The sequence below is a fragment of the Ostrea edulis genome, chromosome 1, assembly GCF_947568905.1.
Source record: "Ostrea edulis chromosome 1, xbOstEdul1.1, whole genome shotgun sequence".
Lineage (NCBI taxonomy): Eukaryota > Metazoa > Mollusca > Bivalvia > Ostreida > Ostreidae > Ostrea > Ostrea edulis.
This window is the reverse complement of record NC_079164.1, coordinates 8,390,667-8,410,322: the sequence shown is the minus strand read 5'-3', so window position 1 is coordinate 8,410,322 and position 19,656 is coordinate 8,390,667. Positions and strand designations below refer to the sequence as shown.

Here is a 19,656-nt window from a genome sequence, read left to right as displayed (position 1 = left end):
TCCAAGGAAAAAAATTAAGAATTTCCTGTGAATATGCACGTCTATGCAGTAAGTCTTAATTAAAAGTTTTATGAAATTCTGCTGAGTAGTTTCAGAAGAGTTGCGCTTACAAGAACAGGACTGATGAGTCAAAAACATTATACCCTCTGCAATTTGTTGTGTGGGGTATAATTAACAGCAAGAGGACATTTCACAGCTAATTATTTATTTCTTTAAAGCTTGATGTCTTCCTTCCAGTCCAGTTAAGGTAAACCGACTTTTATTTGTGGCAGCTTTATTTTGTGATTATGAGTGATGAACTGGTTTGCAGATTCTAATTTTTGCAACTGAGATTATCATTTTAAACAAATGCAAGGGAAATTATAGGACTGGTTCACAGGAAGAAATATTCCCGATGACGAGGTTCTCAAAAATCCAAATACATGAAAATGACTAAGTTCACCCTATAAAGCAGAAATCCCATGAGGATCTTAAAAAAAAATTTAAATTTGGAACCCTTCAAACTTTGTAATAAAACCTTAATTTTCACAGTGTGGCGTGCGGTATTTCTGTTATACCTGGCTGACATGGTTCTGTGTCTGGCTTTCTCCTCATGACTAAGAACTCTGTATCCTCTACAGGCTGAGCCCATCTGTCTTTCCTGTTCAACTTTTTCTTCTCAGTCACGACTGGAACTTCCTCTTTAGGCATTGAAGCTTTTCCTCTCAGATTCCTTAAATCATCAAATTCAGTTATGTACTCTGTCCTTTCATCCTCATCTTCCACATCATCAGAGGAATCATCTTCATCCTCATCAATATTATCTATGTCATCAGAGAAATCTTCCTCATCCATATTACTTCCACACTCAGAAGGATCAATGATGGATGCCCCATCATCTGGACTCTTTTTGCTGCCAGATTTTCTTGGCATGTTAATGAGAAATTTCAACAAGGCTAGCTTCTCTTTTGTCCATTTATCCATTCGATAAATTGAAAGAACCCACATGTTGTGGGGAGTCTCCAAATCATGTCCTCGTTGGCAATTAGAATCTTCACATTTATCTCGGATGAAGTTAAAACACACATGGAGATACGGACAGTCATCTCCGTCAGCGCATTTCAATTTGCGGCAAATCTGAGGATACCTGCACTGGATGATGGTTTTTATCTCTGCATCTTTGAATGGATTAAGACCCAACTTTGCTTTTACAACCCGGTTGTGTCCCTTTGTAAAAGTATGGCCTTGCCTACATTTCATACCACGCTTACACCATCCATTCAAGTAAAAGTTACAGATGTGAAAATGGCTGCAATCCTTGCGGTAACATCTTTTGTTCTTTGCAAAACCCATGTGATCAACACACACAGTAGCGTCTATTAAAAAAGGCCCGATAAATTTTGGTTGGTGGTTCCTTTCGTAGATCGACAACCTGTTCTTGGGCTTCATAATCCAATCATCAAAATATGATGGCAAGGGAGAAAACTCTTGTTTGAATTTTGAAACACTGGCACAGCCTCCTAGTGTTCTCACCAGGAATTTAAAAACTCTTGATTCTGAGAAGTCATCATCATCATCACCATCATCAAATTCATGGGAAGGTTGCTCTGTGACACCATCAGATTCCTGATTTCTGCCCGTTCTCTGAGAATCAGCCCCTTTGCCTCCTCTCCTCCCTCTGCCCCCTCTTCCATATTGGCCTTTGACTTTTACTGACTGTGAACTCTGACTGCCCACACTTTCATTGTCCGAGTCTAATCCTTCACAGGAGTTTCTGGTGATGTTTGGCAGACTAGACGCCCCTCTTCCTCGGCCTCTTCTGCTACCATCCTTACCTCTCTGGGACTGTGAACTCTGACTGACCACACTTTCATTGTCAGAGTCCATTTCCTCATCATCCTCCAGCATTCCTTCCACATCCTCCAATGCATTAGCCTTTCCTTTCCCTCTTCTCCGTCTTCCACCCCGGCTTCGGTTTCCTTTCTGGGAACCTTCGCCTCCAGCACTACTGTCCTTTCCCTCACTCCCACTCTCACTGTGTTTTCTCATCTGTGCCTCCCTCTGTTGCTGTGGAGGTTTTTCTCTAACAATATTCACATCAGGCATGGTCATCTGTTTCAGTTTTTCCAGTGTATCATTAAGGATTTTCTCCTCATCCTCTTCTTTTTTCTGCTTCGGCTTTGACTTGGTACTTTTTTGGTTATTTCCTACAGGTTCTTCTTCTTCTTCATTTGACCCTGAATTTAAAAAGAATAGAATGTGAGGTATGAATTTAAAAAGGATAGAATGTGAGGTATGAATTTATACAGAATAGAATGTGAGGTGTGAATTTATACAAAATAGAATGCGAGGTGTGAATTTATACAGGATAGAATGTGAGGTATGAATTTATACAGAATAGAATGTGAGGTGTAAAGAACAAGAGCCACGAATACCCGAATATGGCCCTGTGATTTTGAGTAAAATAAAGTATCTTCATTCCAAAATTTCATCATGGTATGAAATAGCTTATACCTTCTTCTGTATAAATCCAGTGTGTTTTTTCCGCGAAAATTCAAGCATATAGAAATTCTAACATGCAGAACCCATAACAGTTGTGTTATATTTGTAAAAGTTGATAATATCCAACAATATGCACCAAAAATTTGTATAACCCCCAGGGCTCGATCCAATAAATATTAATGAATTGTAAATTAGTATATTACATACTGCATAGATTCGTTAAGAGTTTTTTTGGATCGAGGCCTGGGGGATAAGTGAATTTTTACTTTTTATGTTCTGCAAATAACCGGAATTTCACATTCCATGCACGAAATCTGAATACTTTTCCATTCTATAGGTTTAATACAAATCGTAATATTTAAATATCATAGTTGGGGATTGTTCCACTGTCTTTTTACAAAACCAGTAATTATTCAAAGTTAATAAAATATGATTATTTCAATAAGTATTATTGAAATAAAACCGGATCCGCACCATCGTCGGAATCGGGCTACGTACATCAATTGATTTTGCCCCCAAAATTTCAAATAGATTATATGCTCAATTTATGAACTTGAATATATATGTAACCATGTTAGGGATAGTTACAAAAACCTTGCACTAGTTAACAGTTTTAGTTATTTGATCAAACAATTACGAAGCTAAGTCCTCCAATCCACTCCAGATACAATCGAGATCCATCCATCGACTGAGCCGCGCCTTTACTTCCCCACATTTTCTTTTTACGTTATCACACTACATGTATATATATTTTAATTATCTGAAGACCGTTGAATTTAATAAATATCTGGCTTCACATGTTTCATATCCGTGCATTCAGTTTTCTTGGCACTGATGAGCATGTTGAAATTGCAGTTGCAGTACATAAAAAGACTGGAGGGCCGAGGGGTGCCTAACTCGATAAGCTACTTAGATGCGAAGATATATTGGCCTATCCCGTATTGTTTAATGATTTCTAAATTATAGTACAATATATGGGTACCAGACAAAAAATAGGCGTCCACATAACAATACAAAGGATAGACTGTAGGCTACAAGTCTCTGAGCGAAAGATCTACAACATTCGTTCGGTTGTTTACGTGTCAACCGATTTGGACATACGTCATCGGGTACCGTTATATTTCGACACACAGCTATTCCGGTCTATTGCATATTTCATCCGTCAGAAATCAATACATACAAATATGAATACGAAAAATATATCTAGCAATATGGATCTTGTTTTGCTTTTAAATGAAATTCTTTGACAAACAGAATTACATTTGATCTAATTAGCAAAAATACAAGGCAGTTAATAAAAAGGGATAATAATAATGAATAATTCGAAAATGAAAAAAAAAAAATAATGTAAAAAGAATGTTAACGAAAATAGTGTACTTTTCATTGTTTCAATTATATTTATCATTGAAAATTCAGTCTCAACAGCAAATATTCAAAACCACAAATCTTATAACGAAATAAAAAAGACAAATGGAAAAAAGAAGATATCATTAATGCTGATTAAAATAGAGGTGAACATATGAATCACACTCATTCCTGAAGTAAAAGTTGATGTATTTATTTTTTAAATATATTATCCTACATAATTAAGTAAAATATTACTAAGCATTATAGAAGGAAGAACTGAACACATTATTAAACCACTGTCCTGCTTAATTTAGTTTGAGTGTTTGTAACATGGAGGAAGTGTCTGATAACGGAGAAAGGTTTCCCTCATGCATTTTATGTAAGGTACGAACTAAACCTAATGACAGGAAGAAATGTGAAAGTGCTAAAATAAGCAAATTTTATGGTGGATGCCAAACTACAGATGTGTTAATTCACCATAGAGTTAACCCCTTGGTTGATAAAATTCTTGTTTCTATTTATGTGAAAATAACATCCGCTTAATTTTGTTTGAACACTAACCAAATACATGCGAGGAGGGAGTTTGGTTCTATTATATATAGCAGTATCAGAATAAGACCTTTTTAATTAATGAATTCGTTTCATAGATGTTATGGAGTTAATGATAATAATTAAGGCATTTTGAAATACACACAGGTCTAGATATTATGGTAATAAATGATCCGGATAGGAAACTAATGAAATTAAATAAATGGAACATATTTTACCTGATGATTAGTTCACGTGAACATTTTCTTAGCTTAATGTAAAATAAATTATATCCATATGGCTAAACTAAATGTTCATGTGTTATTCTGTACATGTACGGCTACTTTTGTAACAGTTTCCCTATCCCCCCCACCCCCACTCATCATAAACGTAACTCCCTATATAGCAAAACACAAATAAAAGTGTGAAACATAGGATTAAAATGTTTACTCACTGTCCAAAGTTGTACATGTAGCAAAGTGCGTCTGAAATAACGCCGCTGTCCAAAGCCTGGCTATTACTGTTTTCGGCGTGTGTACATGTACATGCGGGATAATAACACCCCCCAAACAAATAATAAAAATAAAAACCCGCAAACTTATAAAAGATTGTTAAAAGAAGTGATCAATATGCAACATAAACTAAATGTAATATTGAAACTCACATACATAGGTCAATATATCTTATTCGTAAGTCAACAGTTGGATCACCATGTTTTCGTGTACATTTTAAGATGCCCACCCCCAAATTTTTTATTGGTATGTGCAATAAATGGTTATACAGTTAAAATATTGGAATTGGGTTTATCTTTATGTCATACTTAAATAACAAAGCTAAGTAAAGAGGTACTGAATTAATATTACTTTAAAACTGTTGAATGGTTGCATATATAAAAATTTAAAATATGTAAAGAGAGGGAAGGAGACAAACAGAGAGAGGAGAAAGAGATGTACAATTATACTATATAGGTGTGTGTTTTAATATAGAATTAACATAGACAGATTTAAATATTTACAATATTATAATTAAATTGCACTGAATAGTGTTTTTGTTTCACTTTTTTACCTAGAGAACTTTCATGTAAAAGTACTTGAAACGTTGTAAAATTGTGATCTTACATTGCAAAATTGCAACATCAATAACAATCTGGCCAAAACAATGGGTACTTTGAACGTCAATAACTAAACAAAATGAAAAGATATCGGAAAAAGGATCACATATTTGAAAAAAAGATATTGGCTTCTGTCCCTGAGAATAATATCATGTTCTGACTAAGGGCCATTTTTGGCTATTCGTGGCTCTGGTTCTTTATACAGAATAGAATGTGAGGTATGAATTTAGACAGAATAGAATGTGAGGTATGAATTTAGACAAAATAGAATGTGAGTTGTGAATTTGTACAGAATAGAATATGAGGTGTGAATTTATATAGAATGTGAGGTGTGAATTTATACAGAATAGAATATGTTGTGAATTTAGACAGAATAAAATGTGAGGTGTGAATTTATACAGAATAAAATGTGAGGTGTGAATTTATACAGGATAGAATTTGAGGTATGAATTTAGACAGAATAGAATGTTAGGTGTGAATTTATACGGGATAGAATGTGAGGTGTGAATTTATACAGAGTAGAATGTGAGGTGTGAATTTAGACAGAATAGAATGCGAGGTGTGAATTTATACGGGATATAATGTGAGGTGTGAATTTATACAGAGTAGAATGTGAGGTGTGAATTTAGACAGAATAGAATGTGAGGTGTGAATTTAGACAGAATAGAATGTGAGGTGTGAATTTAGACAGAATAGAATGTGAGGTGTGAATTTGGACAGAATAGAATGTGAGGTGTGAATTTATACGGGATAGAATGTGAGGTAAAGGGAAATTTATAGTATGAATCTTTAACGTTTTAAAATTATTTTTGTTTCAATTGATTTATTGAGATATCTAGTGGATATATTGAGATATCTAGTGGATATATTGAGATATCTAGTGGATATATTGAGATATCTAGTGGATATATTGAAGTATCTAGTGGATATATTGAAATATCTAGTGGATATATTGAGATATCTAGTGGATATATTGAGATATCTAATGGATATATCTAAATACTTGTGTGATTTTACTCCCTTCAACAAATTAAAAATGATGCATTTCAATGAATTAGCAACAATATGGCCCATGGGCCTCAACAATCACATGAGTGTGTACATTTTTTATTGACGTTTAGAAATCATTGTGTAACCTGTGTGCTTTTTAAACGTCTCCATTTTCATATCAGATTATAGATATATTGGTATACCTATCGTACACATTTGATAATTTAGAATCCTTTTACAGGTGAGTAAGTTTTATCACAGCGAACTGCTATTTCCTATTTAAGTTCTAAAAGGGCAAATTTAATTTTTATGGTTTTCAAAGAGGGTTCATTGTTAATTATAGATAATCATGTCATTAGTTTACCTGATTGACGTTCAGGAGTGAAGATTTTCTAAAATATATTCCATTTTCAACATATGATCAAATAAGCCCAAGTATAAATCCTGGGGTAGCAAATTTCACATTGTTCATCATCATCATACAAACATTTTGTCTGCTTGATGTCCAGCAGTAAAGAAGAATTTCTCTTGCATTTGGTAGAGGGCTAAATACTCATTACAAGGCAAAAAATAAAATTTTATTAGTTGTTTATTTGAATTTGAACATTTTAACGATTCTTAATTTCAATAATTTTTTTTTTACCATGCATCAATCTGGAATTCCTGAATGTTTTTGTTTACATATAATCCAACATTAATTCAAATCACCTCTGCATTTTAAGTGGGCATGGACATGATTTGAAATGAAAATTTTAAAATTTTATTTTCCAATTTTTAAAGTTTACAATGCCTAACAATATGGAGCGCCAAATTAATATAAACTCAAATAATTGAAGATATCTTCAATTACTTGAAGATATCATCAATTCATTTGATGCGAACATGCAACAATTTAATTAAAGATCTCTTCAAATAATTAATGATATCTTCAATTCTGAATTATTGCGCACATTAATTGAATTGATGATAGCATGAATTCTTCAGCTGAATTGATGTGCGCTTTAATTGAATTAAAATGAATTAATATCAACAATTGAATTGATGCGTGCTACAATTCAATTGAAGAGAGCAATAATTGATATAATGTGCACATTAAATCAATTGATGAGAGCAATAATTGAATTGATGCTTGCATTAATTCATTTGATGAGAGCAATAATTGATTTAATGTGCACATTAATTCAATTACTGATCCCTTCAATAGAATTAATGATATCTTTAATTCATTTGAAGAGAGTGATAATTCTTTTAGAGAGAGCAACAATATGATTAAAGATATCTTCAATTCAACATACAGTAAAACTCGGATATAGCGAATTTCTGAGGACCCTCTATGAAAATTCGCTATAAGCGTAATTCGCTATACGTTTATAGCGAATTCATAATTCAAATATAACGAATTCATTATAAAACTGATATGTTCTACATGTATATCAGTTCTATAAGAAAGCAGCAATCGATATACTTGCGTTTGTATTGTCTTTAAAAAAAATGAAGCCTATATATTTTCGAGAAGAAATATTTTTATACAAGAAATATACACATTGATTTATATATGATAATTTATCTTGATGGATTATTAAGTCATGCAAGAACATGTCGAGAGAGAAATGTCAACAAAGTTTTGCGCAATACATACATGTACAGTCTACTGCAATTGTCATATAAGTGTGGATCCTTTATGTCAATGGAAAACGATTGTTAAAAATCACAAAGAGTTTAAAATGAAAATAATAAATTCGTTATAAAACGTGATATTTACGTTCATTTTTAATTCAAGGGAATAGAAATCTACTTCGTTATGCCCGTAAATTCGCTATATCCGTGTTCGTTATAGACGCAGATTTTTATATAGAATATATAAAGAATTTGCTGGGGAAATCGTTTTCACTTAGTTATAGCCGTAATTTCGCTATATCCGTGTTCGCTATATTCGAGTTTTACTGTATTCACAATTGAATAAATGATCTCTTTAATTGAATTTTTGCTCTCTTTAAAGCACACATTAATTCCTTATACAAAAGCATTGTAAATAATTAAAGATATCTTCAATTGAATTAAAGAGATCATCAAATTATTTATACTGAGCTCTAAATTAATTATTGCAAGCAATATTTCTACGAAACTGATGCTCTCATCAATTGAATTGAAGAGAGCAATAAATGAATTAATGCACTCATCAAATGTATTATTGCTTTCATTAATTCAATTGATGCGTGCATCAATTGAATTGAAGAGAGTAATAATTGAATTAATGTGCGCATTTAATCAAATATTGCTCTCATTAATTTAATTGATGTGCGCATTAATTCAATTGATGAGAGCAATAATTGAATTCAAGCAAGCATTAATTCATTGGATGAGAGCAATAACTGATTTGATGATATCTTCAAAGAATTAAAGATATCTTCAATTATTTGAGTTTATGTTAATTTGGTGGTCCATATAACTAAGGTATTTCTAATGGTCAGCAAGAATTTGAATGTCATTTGTGAAGTTACAAGTGAAATACAGCACTCACAATTCTTTGTTATGTAAACAAGGCTTATGCCATACTTTTGTTTAGTAGAAACAAGATCTTGTTAGACATACTAAATAATAAAACCGCGACAGAATCGGAGACAAAATAATGGGTTATGATATTCTGTATTATTGCATGTTTGTCTATAGGCTATGTTTTGCCATGTGTAAATTCAAACAGAAAAATATTGAATCAAACAAAACGCAAAGTAATGCTGTACATTGATGAGAATGAAAACAAATCATCTAGAATTTACCTTCAACGCAGATAATATTGAAGAGATTTTTAAGGGCTTCCTCAGCTGCCTTTTTCTTCGCGTCTTTCTTGGTCAGTGCATATCCTTCAAAGCGCTTACCATCCACGTTTACCACTAAACACACGAGATCATTCTTGGTTGGAAACTCGCTGTAGACAGCTTTGGACTTCATCTCATTTAATGCAGTCACTGGGTGCTTTGTCATAAACTTTGCTGAACCTGCAACATCACACAGGAACATATGACATGCCAATTATTTAACAGCAGGTATATTCATTTAAGTCATCTACGGATTTTACCAAGGACTAGACCCACAAATGCAATTAAACCCTAATTATAATCATACTTAATCCACACGTTAATGCTGGCAGATGTCTTTAGATACGTGTCCTGGTATCCTTTAATTTTTTCCCCTATTCATTAGATCACCTGAGGACGATTTGAAATTTTAAAAGCACCAATGTTTTATCTAAACAATCATTTCAAAATAGATTTCAATGTTTTAAAATACATAGTGAAAGAGCTTCCTATCATTTTGCCCCATATCCTACACCCCAGTTCTTTGTTCACAGCCCTACACCATATTGCTCTTCACAGCCCCTACAACCTATTGTTATTTGTTCACAGCCCCATCAGCATATTGTTCTTTGTTCACAGCCCTACACCACATTGCTCTTCACAGCCCCTACACCCCATTGTTCTTTGTTCACAGCCCCTATTGTTCTTTGTTCACAGCCCCTACACCCAATTGTTTTTTGTTCACAGCCCCTATTGTTCTTTGTTCACAACCCCTATTGTTCTTTGTTCTTAGCCCCTATTGTTCTTTGTTCACAACCACTTCACCTCATTGTTCTTTGCTGACAGCCCCTACATCCCATTGTTCTTTGCTGACAGCCCCTACACCCCATTGTTCTTTGCTGACAGCCCCTACACCCCATTGTTCTTTGCTGACAGCCCCTACATCCCATTGTTCTTTGCTGACAGCCCCTACATCCCATTGTTCTTTGCTGACAGCCCCTACACCCCATTGTTATTTGCTGACAGCCCCTACATCCCATTGTTCTTTGCTGACAGCCCCTACATCCCATTGTTCTTTGCTGACAGCCCCTACACACCATTGTTCTTTGCTGACAGCCCCTACATCCCATTGTTCTTTGCTGACAGCCCCTACACCCCATTGTTCTTTGCTGACAGCCCCTACACCCCATTGTTCTTTGCTGACAGCCCCTACACACCATTGCTCTTTGCTGACAGCCCCTACATCCCATTGTTCTTTGCTGACAGCCCCTACATACCATTGTTTTTTGCTGACAGCCCCTATACCCCATTATGCTTTGCTCACAGATGCTAAATTCCAATGGACTTTGCTCAATGCCTCTACACCCCAGTTCTTTGCTGACGGCCCTCAAATTCTGATGGACTTTACTTACAGCCCATTCTGTACACCGATTGTGCTTCGCCCACATGGTTCACTAGGTACCTCCAGCAGTCAGCAGACCATCCCATCTTCTATTAAACATCTTATGTGTATTGAGGTAACCACATTACAATTTTTTTTTTTAATATACATGACAAACATCTTGATGGTGCAGTGAAAATCAGTTAAATCATGGCATTACTGTGCAGTTCTTTGTAACAATGTAATACTGAAACTTTACACACATAAAATAAGAAACACATTTATCTTAATTTTGTAGAAAGGGGAGGCAGACAAAGAAACAGGATGTGTTTGTGAAACACTGATACCACCAGTAATTCTGGGACCAAAAGAAAGCGGATTTGTCACAAGGAATGCACACATGAAATATGAAAGCGCTATCACTAACCATTCAAAAGTTATGGCGTAGGTTACAGATTATCAAATGTAGGTCAAAATCCCAGGTCAAGGTAATGAGGTCAAATATTTTGGTACAAAAGGAAAGGTCTTGTCAAAAGTGAAATACATGTATGAAAGCCTTATCCCAAAGCATTCACAAGTTATGACCTAGGTTAAAGTTTTTCAAAAGTAAGTCAAACTCAAAGGTCATCAGGTCAAATAATTTGGTACTAGAAGAAAAAATCTGTCAAACGGAACACAGGGGTGAAACATGAAAGCCTTTTCACCAACAATTCAAAAGTTATGGCCTAGGTTTTTCAAAAGTAGGTGAAATTCAAAGGTGAAGGTCACAAGGTCAAAACTTTTGATACCAAAAGAAAGGCCTTGTCACAAGGAATACACATGTGAAATATGAAAGCTCGATCACCATTCATTCAGGAGTCATGGGCAAGTGTTTTGCAGAATGACCAACATTGTCCAAAATCTACATGCTCCAAAATTTCCAATTACAGGAGCATAGAAAATATCTTCTAGATCTGACTCTTGGTATTCCTAATTCTGAAGACCAATCTTAATGATGTTGTTCTGAAAAACACTTTTTAACTACCATGCAACCATTATTTTCTCTTATGCTAACTGTGAAGCTTAAAAAATCTTATAAAAATTCTGACAGACTGCAGGAGAAATCTTTCCAACAATTATGTGTTTGTTTTTTATGCAAAAACATTTGATTACATATAAAAATTATTATCCCCATTCTGTGTATATATATAAATATATATATATATTGATATACATGTCCCCTACCGGCACCCCTGTTAATTTACAGAAGTGATAATCGAGAGAATGTATATTCGATGTTGTTTGATCTTGTACTGTGACCTAAAACATTGTTTGCCAGTATGTATATTCGATGTTGTTTGACCTTGTACTGTGACCTAAAACATTGTTTGACCTTGTACTGTGACCTAAAACATTGTTTGCCAGTATGGAATTAGTTTGATGTTTTGTTGTTTATTCAGTTAATGCATGTAGTTTTTATTTATCAGGGATGAAATAGTCTAGGTCAGAACTATAATTATTATTCCAGTCATAAACATGTAGCATATTAGATCCTAAATGTTACCGTAATTTATAAACCCTGTTGTAATACACTTACATGTGTACTACCAGCTGTTTGAAGATCGATTTCAAATACCTGCAATTTGCAGTCGGATTGCAGGGATGCAGTAAATTTGGAACTGCTAAAGGATAAGACTAGGCTCACCAACTACAGAAAAATACTCAGATGATTAACATACTTGATATATATTTTCATTGATGTGTTCCTTTTGCGGTTAATGAGTTTGAAATGTTAAATTAATGATTTTTTAAATTTTTTTAAAAACAAACTCAGCGATTGAGTTTCGTGGACTGCCTCTATCCACACATCCTGTATTTATTCCCTCTCCATCAGAACATAATCCCAATTCCGATGATTAAAAAATGTAAAATTTAAACATTTCTTAACCAAGGGGACACATTGACAGACATAGGGACTGACAAACAGACAGACAGAAAAGAAAGCTATAGTCCCCTTTGGTTTTACAAACTGGAAGAGGGCTAAAAAGTAAATTGCCTTCTACAACACATGGAATTTCCTCTTACCAGCAGAGGGTGCCCCGATCTCCTGATTTGGCTGTGGTGGTTGTAAAGGAGCTGGTGCAGTATAGGTAGCTTGCATTCCAAAAGGAGGCTGCTGTTGACCTGGGTAATTTGGCATTCTTATTGGTTGGTATGTTGGATAGCGGAACTGTGGATTGTTGCCTATCTGTGGATTTCTGCCTGGCTGCAGATTGCCGAAATTCATTGGAGGTTGAGGTTGTCCCAAGAGAGAATCTTGTGGTCGACTTGGCATGGGCTGATTTCCAAAAAGAGGCCGTGGTGGCAGCTGCCCAAAGAATAAGTTTGGTTGACTTCCATACATCTTCTCTTGTCCTATGAACAAGCAAAATCGTGGATGCAGATCAGGACACCAGTCTAAATGTTTCCTTTAACTTGTTACATTACTTTCTCATCAAATATGTAATAACAATTACAAAGAACTAGAAAAATTACTCAATCAAGAAGGGCCCAGAAGAGAACTTAATTGATATAATTATATTGAAATGACAAGAGGAATTACATTGCATTTCCACGTTCAACTGTAGGATCAGTTCTAAGTGTGAGAGAAGTCTGCTGTAACCTTGACCTTTCGTTGTTATTTTTGAATGAAAATTGTTTCAAATATTAAATGGATGCAATGAAAATAATGACGGACAGGAAGATAGGCAGACGGTAAGGCAGATGCCCATACTCTATACACAAGTAGTTTCCTCTTTGCCAGCTAATATTCATAATTATTCATATTTAAGATGCCTTGATAAATTTTGAAGAAATCCACATTCAATACCAAAATGTGAACTTCGAACATTTGTTGAATTTATTATGAATAATTAAAATTATAAAAACTCTATGACAAATTCATAGTAGAACAAGCATTTTGAGAGTAATTCATAAGCAATCCATGTCCCCTACCCATTAATTGACGGATGTGATATTCGAGATAATGTACATTTGGTGTTGTTTGATCTAGAACTGTGACCTGAAACATTGGTACCAAAGCACGTTATGAAAATTTGTATGTATACACTGTTGCAGTTATGAGACTACATCTTTCAAAAAATAATAATCCATTGCTTAAGTATCATATATAAACAATATATATATACCAAGTTCAGCCCCGCCCTAGAGTCAGAACCTCTTGGCTATAAAAAAAAATGTGTGTGTTTACAGTAACCTGCTGGGGAAAAAATGGGGTTGGTCGGTTCGGGTTGGATTTTTTGGCTTTATTTGTGTGCTTGTTGTTCATCTTGACAGTTTTAAGCAACCTCTCCAACTGCTAGGGATAATGTTATTTCCTGCAATTTCCCCACAACTTTACATTCATTGTTCTTTAGTTGGTTGGTCTGTAACATTTAATGTTTTTCATTCATATGGAGACGTCACCAAAGCTGCTGAAGGGCTGCAAAAATGCCTATACTCGGTGCTTACGACCTTTGAGTGGGGAGGGGTATCTTTATTGTACCACACCTGCTGTGACAAGGGACCTCGGTTTTTGTGGTCTTATCCAAAGGACCGCCCCATTTAATTGCCTTATACGACAGGCAAGGGGTATTGTGGACCTATTCTAGCCTGGATCCCCATGGGTTCTATAGATTGAAGTCGTGATATTGGTTGAAAATATCTATAAATATCATGGAATTTTGGAATGGTGCAATAACACTTATCGACTCTTCCAGGTGGGCACATTCTAAACACTCGCAGTTTTCACTGAACCCAACCCCCCCCCCCCCCCCCAACCCAACCCAACGGAAGTCGCCATTTTTGCAGAAGTGGAGTAATAGCAGGTTCGATTACGGAAGGAGACAAATTTCTAGAAAATTATTTATTTTCCAATTATGAAATTTTTTAAGGTTGGGGCAAAAAAATAGGGTCAGTCGGGTGACCGTAAACAAACATGATTTTATTTTTGACCCAATCCTGGGGATCATGAAATTTACAATTTTGGTAGAGGTCTTCTTGCTCTACATGACCATGCATGTAGTTTTTCATACAGATGTGCGATTGTAGAGAAGATATTGAAAATTGGTCAATTTCTGCCCTGCCCCTAGGGATGCAGGAGTCCTGTAATTTACAATTTATGTCCCCCTTGTCTTAAAGATGCTTCATACCAAATTTGAAAAGAATTGGAATGATAGTTATCAAGAAGTTAGAAATGTTCAATTGTTATAGCAACCACAGATGCTGACCAATTGCAATAGGTCACCTGAGTTTACTCAGGTGACCCAACATCAAAACCCTGTATTAATTGGGCCTGGCTTGTGTTTCCACTGCAATTCTAAACACGACTATATATCCTGGCCAGATTTATCAATACATCCTTTTACCTCCTTGACCTCTGTGTCCACCTCTTGAATTTCCCTGTCCACCACCTCTAGAATTTCCCTGTCCACCTCTGGGATTTCCCTGTCCACCACCTCTAGAATTTCCCTGTCCACCACCTCTGGAATTTCCCTGTCCACCTCTGGTGTTACATTGTGATCCACCCCTGGTGTTTCCACCCTTTCCTTTATTACTTCCCCTTCCTTTACTTTCGCTCATATTCACAATCTGTAAAAAAAAAAAAACAAACAAAAAAAACTGTACCATAATTTTCGTATTGACCACATTTTACTTTTATTCTAATATTTTCCACATTTTTAATTTTACATCAATGACCTTCATCTTGGTCAAATGACTAAGGTTCAAGGTCAGAACACACTGTCTCCACATTTCATAGCAACCATTACACCAAATATGAATTTCTATTGTCTCTCCATTGCAAAGTTATGACCAAACAGAGATATTTCATTTTTTTTACCCATAAACCTGGACTTGGACAAAAGTTGAAGGTCACAACACTGTCTCATCACAAGCAACATTTGTGCTATATGCATTAACTTTCACTTATATTTCTCCAATCCATTATTGTTAAGGACAAGTGGAGTGACTTACCTATTCTTACCTGTGACCTTTGTCATGACACATTGTCTGTTAGCAACTCTTGTATCCTGTGTTTCTGTCTCTATTACAAATTTAGGGTTTAGAACAGATATTTCTAACATTTTTACAAATAACCTTGACCTTTGTCAAGTGATCTTGGTTTAAGATCATGATACAGAGCAAAAGCAACAAATGTGTATCTGATGTCATGTGATAGAGATGTGTACCTGATGTCATGTTATAGAGACGTGCATCTGATGTCATGTTATAGAGATGTGTACCTGATGTCATGTTATAGAGAGATGTGTATCTGATGTCAAGTTATAGAGAGGAGATGTGTATCTGATGTCATGTTATAGAGATGTGTATCTGATGTCATGTTATAGAGATGTGTATCTGATGTCATGATATAGAGATGTGTATCTCATGTCATGTTATAGAGAGGGGTGTATCTGATGTCATGTTATAGAGATGTGTATCTGATGTCATGTTATAGAGAGATGTGTATCTGATGTCATGTTATAGAGATGTGTATCTGATGTCATGATATAGAGATGTGTATCTGATGTCATGTTATAGAGAGATGTGTATCTGATGTCATGTTATAGAGAAATGTGTATCTGATGTCATGTTATAGAGAGATGTGTATCTGATGTCATGTTATAGAGAAATGTGTATCTGATGTCATGTTATATAGAGAGATGTGTATCTCATGTCATGTTATAGAGATGTGTATCTGATGTCATGTTATAGAAAAATGTGTATCTGATGTCATGTTATATAGAGAGATGTGTATCTGATGTCATGTTATAGAGATGTGTATCTGATGTCATGTTATAGAGATGTGTATCTGATGTCATGTTATAGAGATGTGTATCTCATGTCATGTTATAGAGATGTGTATCTGATGTCATAATAGAGAGATGAGTATCTCATGTCATGTTATAGAGATGTGTATCTCATGTCATGTTATATAGAAATGTGTATCTGATGTCATGGCATGAGCTTTGTGTACATAAAGAATTGCGAGTGCTGTATCTTTCTTGTAACTCAACAACGGATATTCAAATTTTGGGTGACCATTAGATATACTTTAGTTAAGCATTGTAAACCCCCCAAAAAATGGAAAAATAAAATTGGAAAATTTTAACCTCAAATCATGTCCATGCCCCTTTAAGCCATTATTGTTAGAAATTTGCTTCAGGTAGAATTAAGCTGTGACATACTTTCTTTGATAATAAGAATTAAGGGTCTTAGTTTAAAACTGTGACAGGAGGCAAATAGACAAACCAAGAGTTCTCTGTGTAAGATATTTTTCAAAATTTGACAATTTCAACTTGCACTTGGAAGACTTCCGGTAATGGACCAGAGGGCAGTACACGCTAGGTGTTCCGTAGTTCAGGCAAGTGTCTACGTGTCTTTGATTAATGTTAGGCGACAAATGATGTGGCATATAGACTAGCAGTACATATTGCTGCCAGTTTTAGACATTTCTTTGAACATGTATTGGTATGTACATGCAATATTTTAATGTGTAGTGTGTAAAGCTGGTGAGCATGCAATGAGTGAGTAGTCCTCCGGTCATTTTTTTCCTATCGCCTTCTTTTCTTTCTTTCTTAGCCTTCTTTACTCTCGTCTACATCTCTCTCAGTCTGTATACATGCATACAGGAAATCACAGCTGTACCTTCCAGCACTGGTCTCAACACCTTTCGTTTTCAATATTTGATGGGAATTAAAATTTTATCTGTAAATTGTCACGGTCTAGGAGATATCACAAAGCGAAGAGATATTATTTATTACAATTGTTTTGATTGTACAAAAATAAAGCCAAACGAGAGTTTACACATTAATAAATCTGAAAATGTGATGTATTCATACTCGCCTGAAAAGAAATAACGTAGTGCAGGGAAACTATTCAAATTTTTTAAATTGTTAATAGTACAGTGAATGAATTGGAATTATAAGAATCAAACATTCTTTTTGAAGAATTTATCAATGTGTAAACACCACACAGTTTAATCACAAACTCAACATAAAAGTGTTGCACACTTTTATTCAGTTTTTGAGTAAAATGTCCAAAGTTTACACATCAATAAATTCTTCAAAAAGAATTTAATCCTATAATAATTCTTTTTTTTATGCATGTATCAAACAAAAAATTGATTGGAAAACATTTTCATCAATGCGGATAGCATATTGATGATTGATTGATCATTGTTTAACGTCCCTAAGGATCATACCTATACTCCTTCTAAATATCCATTTAGTTTCAATTCAGTATCAATAGCACTAAAGAAGATGTAATTATTTAAATGTTTTATACATAAACACTGTATACTAAGTTTGGCCCAACCCTGGGGTCAGAACCCTTACCCCCAGGGATCATGAAATTTATAATTTTAGTAGTCTTACAGGCCTTCCTCCTCTACATCGCTAAGCATTTAGCTTTTCTTACACATGTGTTTTACACATAAACAGTATATATACCAAGTTTGGCTCCACCCTTGGGTCAGAACCCCTACCCTGGGGAACATGAAATTTACAATTTTGGTAGAGGCCTTCCTGCTCTACATCACTATGCATTTAGTTTTTCTTACACAGGTGCAGTTGCAGAGAAGGCTTTTGAAAATTAATCAATTTTTGACAGTTTTTATCCCGCCCCTAGAGCCCCAAGGGTGCAGGAATCCTGAAATTTACGATTTACGTCCCCCTTGTCCCAAAGATTTCATACCATATTTAAAAAGAATTTGGAATGGTAGTTATCAAGAAGTTAAATATGTTCAATTGTTAATGCACGACGATGTCACCCGAGTTTACTCAGCCTCAGGTGACCAAAAAAATATGAAAACTAGAGAGGAAAAGGAATCCAAATGATTCACATTACTGTAAAACGTCCATTTAAAACAGATCTACTTATCGTATTTATATGTACAACTGACAAGTATGCACAAATACAGCAATGACACACATAGGCATACATCATACTCTCTAGACAGTTAGAGAAGCAGATTCTATAAGTAGATCTATGTGTCACAGGGGCTTGTCTTCAGGATTGTGTTACACAGTGTTAAAATGATGAAGAGATTATCTGACATTGCCAGGGTTGGCAAAAAAGTGGTCAATATGAGTATTGACCAGGCTGGTGGTCAATACTGGTTAAAACCGGTCAATACTGGTTGATTGAAAATTGTTTGGTCATTATAGTCTGTGTTGGTTATTTTAAATGTTTCAGTGGCCATTATGGTAAATACTGTAATTCATAACATGCACTATCAGTTTATAATATACTTGCAAGTCATAATATTAAATAAATAATGTAAATGACTCAATTAAATAGGGGAAGATATAAAAGTTTATTGTAAAAATTAAAAACTGTTTCGTGGCCGTATTACTTTGGCACTGACAACAGCATTGCAGTCTTTACATCTTGCTGTGGTCTTGTTGTTGTCCTCAACAATATCATAGAAATTCCAAAATGTTTTGTTGAAGCCATAGATAGTATGATGGGGGAAGTGTTTTCTATTTCTGTTCAAATTTTTTAGTTTATCAAGAACTACCTATTGTTTCAAATCTTCATTTAACTGTTAAATAAACATTTTAGGGGGTGTGCTTGTGATGTTTTCATAACAATAATATGTACACTGGTCCTCTCTGGTCCCAGAGTATGCTAATTAACAACTGTCAACTCTGTTTCCTGTGCTCAGGTACATCTTCTGCTCTGTACATTGCAACACATTGTTTATCTACAGCATGCAGTCACCCAATTCATATTAAATCACTGTGTTTATTATTTAATGTCCTGTTATTCTTAATCTGTCCATGTACATGTATAAGAAGATCCTATTGTCTAGTTATGCTATATGTGACCCTCTTTTATAGTTCTAAAGATATTAAATAGTCACAGTTTCAGCAAACCAAATATATTAAACTTATGAAATTACATCTAATTATATAATGAAAATTATTGATAACCAATTAGTTTAAATCTCAATTGACCAGTATTGACCACTTAGGGAGTATTGACCGGGGCGGTTAAAACCG

The 19,656-nt window shown here is 34.9% G+C and overlaps 1 protein-coding gene across 6 annotated transcripts in view; it reads right to left on the bottom strand.

The window, feature by feature from the left end:
* The window catches only part of LOC125664200 (uncharacterized), a 92,396-nt gene that overhangs the window by 16,893 nt on the left and 55,847 nt on the right, over positions 1–19,656 (bottom strand). For all 6 annotated transcript variants that reach the window (XM_048896805.2, XM_048896804.2, XM_056152573.1 and 3 more), the window contains 4 exons: positions 15,019–15,241; positions 12,698–13,027; positions 9,235–9,453; positions 558–2,216 (listed from right to left, as the gene is read on the bottom strand). In XM_048896805.2, the coding sequence (XP_048752762.2) occupies positions 558–2,216; positions 9,235–9,453; positions 12,698–13,027; positions 15,019–15,241 (2,431 nt within the window). The remainder of the gene's footprint in view (positions 1–557; positions 2,217–9,234; positions 9,454–12,697; positions 13,028–15,018; positions 15,242–19,656) is intronic.